At 41.9% G+C, this 9,835-nt stretch overlaps 1 protein-coding gene across 3 annotated transcripts in view; it reads right to left on the bottom strand.

The window, feature by feature from the left end:
• LOC108798611 (serine/threonine-protein phosphatase 2A regulatory subunit B'' subunit beta-like) overlaps positions 1-9,522 on the bottom strand; it is a 56,959-nt gene extending 47,437 nt beyond the window's left edge. For 2 of the 3 annotated variants that reach the window (XM_018570369.1, XM_018570372.1), the window contains exon 1: positions 9,181-9,474. In XM_018570369.1, coding sequence (XP_018425871.1) covers positions 9,181-9,387 — 207 coding nt within the window. In that variant the 5' untranslated portion in view covers positions 9,388-9,474. Of the gene's footprint in view, positions 1-9,180 lie in introns of all 3 variants that reach the window. The other variant, XM_018570368.1, reaches the window with a different exon arrangement.
• Positions 9,523-9,835: the final 313 nt, after the last annotated feature.

The following is a 9,835-nucleotide window of genomic DNA, read 5'->3' as shown; positions in this document are numbered from 1 at the left end:
AATTTGAGAAACATTTGCGCAATTATCGCAGGGCCTACAAATTTAGTATCACCATCTTTTTATTCTACCGGGCCTGCGCTTTCAGAAAATATATGGTTTGGGGGGTCTTTTACAAACGCTAGCAACGCAGCAGTTGAAAATCAAATCAATAGGAAAAAATTGCAGAAAATTCAAAAATGGCTTGGCCAGCTGATTTGAAAAATGTTCCGGAGGGCTTGGCAGCGAAAGGGTTAAGGCCGCCCTTCGTCCAGTTCTTGGTTGCACATTTAAGTGCACCACTTTATTTTTCCCTCCTTGACAGAGATAGGAAGTCTGTAGAATACATACCATCCAGGTCATTGCGTCCTTGTGTGTTTTATTGCTATGGATCATTTAACCCATTCATGTTAGCAGTGCAGAATTCTAAATATTGCTGCAGTGTATTCTATATGTAGTACATGCACAGTACACATCCCCAATTCGCTGCAGCAATAGATTTACAATTCTCCGCTAACATGAATGGGTTAAATGATCCGTAGTACAACTACATGTTATGTACTATGGATCATTTAACCTATTCATGTTAGCAGGGGAGAATTGTAACTCTATTGCTGCAGACTACTGGACATGTGTGCTGTATATGTACTGCGGATATGATTTAACCTATTCATGTTAGCAGGGCAGAATTGTGAGCGCCTCCCACAAGCTGAGCACCGAAACGTTATGCAGCGATCCTGCCCAGCGCCGACTACGAGAGGCACCGCATGAGGCAAAAGGGATTGGAGTGAAACTGAGTGAGGGAAGCTGGGACAGGGCTGGCTGTAAATCTATTGCTATAGTGTACTGAACGTGTGTAATGTATATGTAGTACATAAAGCAATAAAGCGCCGCAAACAATCTCTCCTCACTGGGAAATCCACTTAGGCTTACTGCAGGATGCTGCCCCCAGAAAAAGCCGGGAAAGCTACGAAATCTGGGAAGAGAAGACAGAGGGGGCGCCTTTTCTGGTGCAGATCAAATTTATTTTCAATAGTCAAAGATAAAACATAAGGTACTCACAAACAGATAAAATACAGCCATAGAGTGGAAGCTGGCAGGCAGATGGACATCCACTAAGGGAATTCTGTGTGCGAGTGACGTTGACGCGTTTCCGGGGCACGCCCCCTTCGTCAGAACCATATATATGTAGTACATATATACAGCACACGCCTCCACTACACCACAGCAATAGATTTACAATTTTCCACTGCTAACATGAATAGGTTAAATCATGATACATAGTACATAACATGTAGTTGTACTACGGATCATTTAAAGTCACCTGTCCCTTTAAGAAAAAGTATTGGCAATTGGTATCGACAAGGACACGAGGGGAAGTACTTGGTCTTGAAAAAGTTGCATCGGGACATCCCTTGTGCTTTTGTCATTTTTTTAGATGGTGACATTTCAACTGGCTGCCACAACAGTGCTCTGGATTTCTTTTCAAAGTGACCGGAACTGCCTCGTCCCTTCTGCATGGACAAGGGCCAAAGCTTCATCAGACTCAAAACTATATGCACATGATTTCTCTTTATTTTTCCTACAGATAAACACCAATTCAGGGACAATAGTGCAGCGCTATTCCACTCTTTTGTATGTTGTCTTTTCTTTTTTTAGCTTCAAGATTGTAATAGCCACACTAAAGCTTGCTGTTATTTATAGCCAATACATGCGAGCTATTTATCGCCACCTGACCAACAGCATCATACATTCCTCATTCACTCAGCATGTGAAAGTGATTACAGAAGAGAACTCCTTACACCATGGAATGATCAAGGACTTCTTTTGGGTATATATTTGTTTTAGGAGATCACAAAGCATAAAAATAGGTCAATTCCCCCATGTCATCATGAAACACTCAGCAATACATTTAAGCTTAATACAGACCACATTTTCAACCGAATGTACTAGCATGCTGTATTACATAAAGTGACCATAAACTCAGGAGTTAAATCTTAATGCATTCACTTGGCTGTAGATCATCAAATCATCTCTGAATTCATGCTGACACTGTCCCTTCTTGAGGGTGGCTACTTTTGCTCCCCCTGCTCCCTGTGTGTTGTAAAGTAGCCACCACTGACCACTCCGAGCTCACTCCAGGGATGGACTACAATCTCAGATTTAGTTTACCAATTTGGATTGAGATTGTAGTCCATCACGGGAGCGAGCTTGGAGCTGTGGCTACTTTACAACACACACATGGACAAGGGGGAACAAAACTAGCGTCCTCCAGTCATCCTAAGCTCAGTATACCGAGAGCTACAGCTCGCGGTATACTGAGACGCCGCAGCTGAAGCGGATCCCGACAATTAGGTCTGGATCCACCCAGCTGCGTGAGTGACAGCTGGCTCTGCCTATCTAGAGGCAAAGCCAGCTGTACCCACCCCCTCCCCCGTCCGTTCCGCCAGTCAGCGCCGGCGGATTGGAGCAGGGAATCCAGCCCTCCCCTGTCACGGCTCTGTGCCGTGACAGGATCGAGAAGTGAGCGAACGCCGGTATGTGTTCACTCACTTCCCGATCTACTGAGCCGACCTGTGACAGTCTCATTGTCACAGGTCGGCTAGAACTATGAGGATGAGTGAAAAGCACTCATAGTTCTTCTTTAAGAATGAACTCCCAAGTTTAGTGTCAGCAAGAAAAACTACAAGTAAATTAGGTGTCAGGTACCGTGAATATTCCTCACATAATATTACAATTAGATTTTATTAGGCATCAGACAAACAACTTTTTGGTAAAACATTTCTTCAGGGACCTAAAACCCCAACATTTCTTCCAGCCTGCAAAGCCACACTAATCAAAAGAGCACTTGCAGTGACATCTGCAGGCTATACAGAGGTATTGCTAGCAAACAAGTGTATTCCTAGACATACATCATTTACCCAAATTATACAGCTCTATGCATTAAACCATTTCCTTCAGTCCATAATCCTGCAAAACCAATCCAAGCACACCATTTCCCTCAAAGTGCTCCAGAATGTGTGCGTGTGTGCGTGACTGCCTCATTCTCCTAGTCTCATCACAGGATTTATTACCTTCAAAAACCAATCACATAAAATGGACAAAATGATTAACTATATAGAACAAAATGCATGTCTACAGAACTATTTAGCTGAATCCTAATACACCTCTTCATACAGTATATTCTGATGGCTAATCACAATATGAAGCAGTATCTGTACAAGATAATGACTTCATAAATACAATCTTGGACAGCTTAAATAGGTATTTATGCTTGATTTTAGAGCAGACCTTGAAAATAAACTTCGGTAGTGCACAGAAGAGCAACTTAATTGTGGAAAATGCAGCTTGCCGGCATACAGACCATGCCATAAACACTAGTGGTATTGGGATTGAAAATTGCCCGTTACAGCCAGAAATATGTGAATTTCAGGAGTAAGGTATACGCTATTCTCTTCAGGTACTGCACAGCTATACTTTAGATATTAAAAACTACCTTTTAGAAAAAGAAACGCATACACATTCATAAAACAAAAAAAGTGTTTTTTTTTGCCATTGGAGCGAGTAAATCATTGCAATCGTGATTAGTGGATCACAGGTGCAATGCTCTGGCTCCTTCCATCTCTGCTTGTACCAAGGTATGGAGTTTCAGTTACAGGGATGAGAGGAAGTATGAATGGACTATAAGTGCTGTGCCATTAAAGCATTTGTACTCCATACAGAACTACAACGCCTCTCACTACGGTGGCAGATGGAACTTTGTGTGTTTTCATGCACAGATCACATCAAAGGATTTATGAATGGATGACGCATCTGTGCGAATGAAGCCATGCACAGCCACGCAAATCCAAAAACCAAGCAGGTAGAAGAACCCCACGATTTAAGTGGGGGAACTAGAGATCTGACCATGTTTCATGTAATGAATGCCCAGAATATGGGTGTAACATGACACTATTAAAAGTAGGGATGCACCAAAATTACATTTTAGACCGAAACTTTAAAACGTGTCAGGCCAAAGCCAAAAGTGAGTTTTCCAACCTTATTAAAATATTTTATTTTTATTTCATGTTTTTAACTTTACTGTTGGGGGTCCCTGATGTTTCCCTTTTGAAACAGAATTGACAGTCCTTAATCTTTTTCTGCAGCCCCTGTTATGAATCAACAGGAATGAACTCTATACTAAATGCTCCTGTCCATTCATAAACTGAGTTACTATGTCCACAATCATGAATGAACAGGAAGTTCATATTCATTTATAATTGGGGACAAAGTAACTAATATATGTCCTCACTTATTTACAAACATTGGTGTGATCAGAACTGATCACACCGATGACCAGTACGTGGAAAGTTTAGCAAATATTTCACATATTTGCTGATCCTCCCCGTTATCCATCCTGAACCCTTCCTCCTCCCCACTAACACTGTCAATCCAGCGGGGATCGGAGCGGACACAGACCAGTGCAGCCAGCGCCAAACCAGCAGGAGGGAAGCTGTGGAGGCACCTCATTTTCAGCCTTTTTTACGCTTGACATTTTGCTCATAGTATCATCTTCAGCTAAAATTTTCTGGCAGCCAAATTTCAGTGTATCCCCAATTAAACATAAACCTAGCCTTAAGTTTAGTTTGCGGTAAGAAATAGAAGCCTTTTCATGGAAGTGAGGAATCTTTTTAATGGAACTAGAAAAGTCTTTTCAGTTTGTGGTCACATCACCACAATGTCATTTGTAACATTTACTCTGACAATTTTCCAAGTAACTCAATCCATCTGAAATGCAAACACATTGATGTTCATGTAAAAGCTTGACAGAAAAATCCTCCCACTTATGGGGCTGGCTGCCAAAGGTTTAGATTTCTACATTATTCTACTGCCCGCCACTGTATTTCTGATATTTTATTGCTTAAATAAAACCTAAGTCACCAAAAGAAAACAGGTCAGACTATACCGACCCTCTGCTCGATACTTTGAACCAATGACCTGGATGCACCGATAGCAAATACCTTACTCGGTACAAATACTTTGAGCTCCAGGACTAGACAAGGAAACATTCAAAAGTTAGGAGGCAGCTGTCATTTGTAAGGAGCGCACAGAGCGCCTGGGATTTGTGCATCTGTTATAATGTATGAATTTGTTTTTATAAATAAAGGGATGCAACAATACCAGTTTTGCGAGTACAAGTACTGGTACATTTTTGTTTATCGTCATGCAGTTTTTGTAAAACAATACAGACTAATGATTTCGGGACAGTGGTGGAGTGCCAGACCCAGGTCCCAGCTGCAACCCTGATGGTTCTCATGAAAATGCAGAGTATCGGCATTGGTACTCGAAAAGTATCGGTACATCCCTAGTAAAAAGCAAGCAGATGAAGTGAATATTCTTAAGGTGCCCATACAATGCACGATTCTCGTACAAGAATCGCGGGAAATCCCACGATCGTACGAGAACTGTGCAGTGTACGGAAGGCATGCGACCGTTTTTAATGTACGATTAGTACTATCCTTGTCGCACTCCTTACCGATATGTCCCTTGTAGTGGGGGGTGCTCGCAGTGACCGCGGAGGGCGCCGCGAACGTCAGCAAAATTGTAGAAATGTCACCAGCACACCAATCCTTTTAAGATAGCAAAAGCTTAATTTATTGAAGTTTTATGTCATATGACCAAACAAGCGCTTTCGAGACCGCACAGGGTCCCTTCATCAGGCTTTAGCATTGATGGCTAAAGCCTGATGAAGGGACCCTGCGCGGTCCCGAAAGCGCTTGTTTGGTCATATGACAAAAAACTTCAATAAATGAAGCTTTTGCCATCTTAAAAGGATTGGTGTGCTGGTGACATTTCTACAATTTCGTTTCTAATGTACGGTTGCACGACTTTTGTATTTTGAGCATGTTGGAAAACCAGCCAAGAATCGTACCATTTTCAGCTGGTCTTTTAACATGATCGAGAGATGACAGCCAAACGGGCCGGTGTGCGCATGCGCACACTGCCCATTCAGCATTGCAGTTATCGGAAACCCGCCCCTCAGGGGCGGGTTTCCGAAAGTACGATCTGCCTGTCCAAGATGGGCAGATCATACGTTTTTTAAAAAAAAGTACTTTACAACCCTCGCAAGACATTAGTCTTGCGAGGGTTGTAAAGTGTATGGGCACCTTTGGAGAGATCCCTTCAACTTAAAACTGCACGTAAAAATACAAAAAAATCAAGTATTGCAAATGCTAATTGCAGCGTTTTTCCATTCGGCAAATGCACCTTTTGACTTGTTAGACAAAAACTTACCACAGGACGAGCCAAATTCTATACCACAGCTCCTTCCCTCCTTGTGCATTATAGTCCTCTTCCCTTCTGGGAGTGTCTAACCTCCCTACATAACCTTTGTAGAGAAGGAGCAAAGGGGAATACAATAGCAAGGCCATTAGAGTCACTGCTCTGAGTCTGGGGATGCTGATATCCCATCCAAGATGACAACACCCAGCAGCAGTCTGAGGGCTTTAGGATGGAGATTTTACAGGTAAACATGCATAAAATATGCTAAATGCATATATAACGTTATGGGGATGTTTCTGTTGAAATGAATGATCAGGTGACAAGGTCTATAAAATTCAGGTCAGAGATTCCAAGAACAATAAACTTGATTGGAGTATCTAACCCTTATCAGTCTTCCAACCGTACTAACATGATTTCACTAAAATTAGTTTCCACATTCTGCCCAAAACCAAGAAAGTTGAAATGCAACTTTAGCAGTATCTGTATTGCTTCAGGTTTGAGTTTTGGTTTGTAGGTATTGCAGTATGCATGCATGCATGCATATGGCTGCGATTTGCTTAGAGGTGCCACAATACCGCATAACGGACAGAATTCAGAACAAAGCAGGACAAAGAATTAGGGCCTGCAATAAGTTTCAATGGGCAAATGCAGCGTGCTTCTGAAATCACCTGGAGACGCTCCTGAGACAATTCACTGCAGATGCCATTGACTTGAAAACAGACCTACTTCTAGCTGTGCTTGCATTCCCATAGACCTGTATAGGAGTAGGAGGAATTCGGAAGCAAAAAAAAAAAAGCTGGTCGACACAGGCCCTACATTCTTGTTCCGTTTGTCAATGTGCATTAGTGTGTGTTTCCCGCATTTGCCACACATTGCACATTGATTTCAATGCAGGAAAGTAGCTCATGCAGGCGATTCCGCTACAGATGTGACCGCGTTTGTGCATGTTTATGCGCAGTAAAAAGCATTCATATTCCTGGCCGCATTTGGGAGCCATTAACAAGTAATGGCACCTCAATCATGTTGCACATTTTTGATTTGCTGCGTCAAAGCATGTTCTCGGAACACAAAAGGTGTACGGGGACTTGAGCTCATCAGTACAAAATTTGCAAAGCAGATGAGAAACATTTTAGATTCATCAATGTTGTCCCAGTTTTATTCATATTGCTGACGAATGGATTTACAATCTTATATTGGTTAACAGATACCGACCTTTAGATTCTGCAAGAATGTGTAAGACTTGAATCTGGCAGTAATGAATGGCTTGGAAACACTATGCGCGTTAAAAACATGAGTTTATAAATTTACTTTACTAGGAAGCAATAACTAATTAGGGATGCACCAATACTAGCATCGGTGCAGATAACTAGTATTTGGTACTGTTACTCACCCAAATGCTCCCGCTGCTATTCCTGAAACCAGAACCTCTGGTATCAGGAAGCCAGGTGACGAGTCATTACACGTCCCCTGGCTTTCTGATTAGTCGGGAAGCCAACTCCATGCTCCCTCGTCAGTTCCTGATTAGTCGGGAAGCTGGACAATCAGGAAGCCGGGTGGTGAGTCATTAACTGGTGACAAGGGCGCATGAAGCCGACTTACCGGCTAATCAGGAAGCTGGGCGGTGAGTCACTACACGCCACCTGGCTTGCTTAATGGGACCATCAGTATTGGCGAGTACCAAAAAAAAAAAAAATTATCGGTACTTGAAAAACTGGTATTTGCATTCCTAACTGTAATCCATATCCAACAAGGTCAACGCTCACAAGAACACAGTTTTAATCACTTACATTAAGCGAGCAGCTGTGCCAGGCATTCTTTCCAGATACATACCCACACCAAACTCGACTTTAGCTCATTCAAATTGAAAGGTTAAAGATATTAATAAAAAAGCAATAACCATTATTTGGCTCACAGAAGATCAATACAATAAACAGTTTGGCATTAACATCCATCAATTCAATTAACTGCAAATGACAAACACATGCTTATTGCACAGGTAAAGAGCAGTGGGTGAGAAAATATGAATGGATATATTTAGTATCTAGTGCCAGTATCACACCAGCTGTCAGAGGCAGATAGATGACAGTGAAGTTTTAGCTAATCCTTTCAGGAATGCCAATGTATCCTGGAAATTTCACTAGGCTTCTTAAAATAGCCCTCTACTATGCAAGGGAGTATGCAAGGGAGTAGCATCAACTTCATTTCAAGAGCCTCCGAGTGCCAGCACATGCAATTTTATTCTTCATCACAAGACCTCAGTGTTTTCCCAACTGTTGGCTTGATACAATTCACATTTCAGCACTGTATCAAAATGTAAAATGATCCATTACAGGTAGGGAAAATGTATTACTGAAGCCGCTGAAGAGCAAAGCTGGCCAGTGTCACACAAGGCTATCTGCTTGCATAAAAATTGTATGGCCTTCAAGGTGGCCATACAATGCAATCTGATTGCACAATCTGTTACCAAAACTGTAAGGGGTTACCTAAACAGTCCATTCAAATTGTATCCCATTATGCAGGTCCTTGCACTACCATTACAAACATGTATATCCCTGGTCCCAACCTGCCATCATTAGTACATCTTGTGTGGGCCTACAACCCCAGCAGTTAGTAGGATCACTAGATTGTAAAGGTGCTATAATGGCAGTGATCTCTCTAGCAGTCTAAAGTAACATGTCCTCACTTTGTGTCTCCTGCAGCATATCTCGTCTACAACCACTTCTGTTAACACAACTAATGTTATCCATGATCTGTAGTCCACAGTATGACAGGCTTTAGTAGCATTCTAAATATTAGATATTATTTGCAGCCTTGTGGTAATGCCAGGGCCTATTTGACCACAACTGGTGTGCATGATAGTATAAATTGATGGCAATTTGTTTACTCTGTAGAAACCTTGGCAAAATAAACCACACTGCCATACATCCTGTTCAAATTACTTACCAACTTTGAGCCAATAGATTTGCGTGTCCTGGGAGTGAATAGGCTTCGTGGGCTGCCACATGGCCCTATGGGGAGAGAAGAAGGCGATCGAGATGGTGGACTGCAGGGAGTCCCAGGTGACAAAGATAAGTTATCCACACTTTTGTGTGCCAGCTTGTTACTGCTCGAAAGTGAAACATCCGCACCATCTTCAAAAGTGTCCGCCATAACATTCTCTCCATTTTTTATTCTTCGCAGGTAGTCTTTGAGTAGCAGTTGTGTCGGTGTCTCACTCAACCAATATAGAAAGAGTTGATCCACTTTTGCTTTTAAAACAGGTTGGAGAATCTTCTTTGTAGGCATTATTAAACTTCCCTATTTGCAGACTGTCTAAGCTTGGAAAAATACTCAGAAACCTATCAGGAAAAAAAAAAACACAATGTTGAACAATTACATAAATGCAGATGTTAACAAGGTTAGATTACAAATACTTACATATTTCCAAATTGACATTTATTGTCAAAGTTCACTTTTGCTAAGAAATCATTCTAGAAACAAAGTTCTATATTACTGTATAAGATCTTAAAAGGTTTGATCTGTAAAAATTAAGTCAAGGGACAGTGGCGTAACAACCGGGGGGGGCAGCAAGGGCGCGGGCGAAAAGTGAAGGGGGGGG

Source organism: Nanorana parkeri, unplaced genomic scaffold (genome assembly GCF_000935625.1).
Source record: "Nanorana parkeri isolate BGI_ZX_2015 unplaced genomic scaffold, ASM93562v1 scaffold1522, whole genome shotgun sequence".
In the NCBI taxonomy this organism is placed as follows: Eukaryota; Metazoa; Chordata; class Amphibia; order Anura; family Dicroglossidae; genus Nanorana; species Nanorana parkeri.
This window is presented reverse-complemented; position numbering and strand designations above follow the sequence as displayed.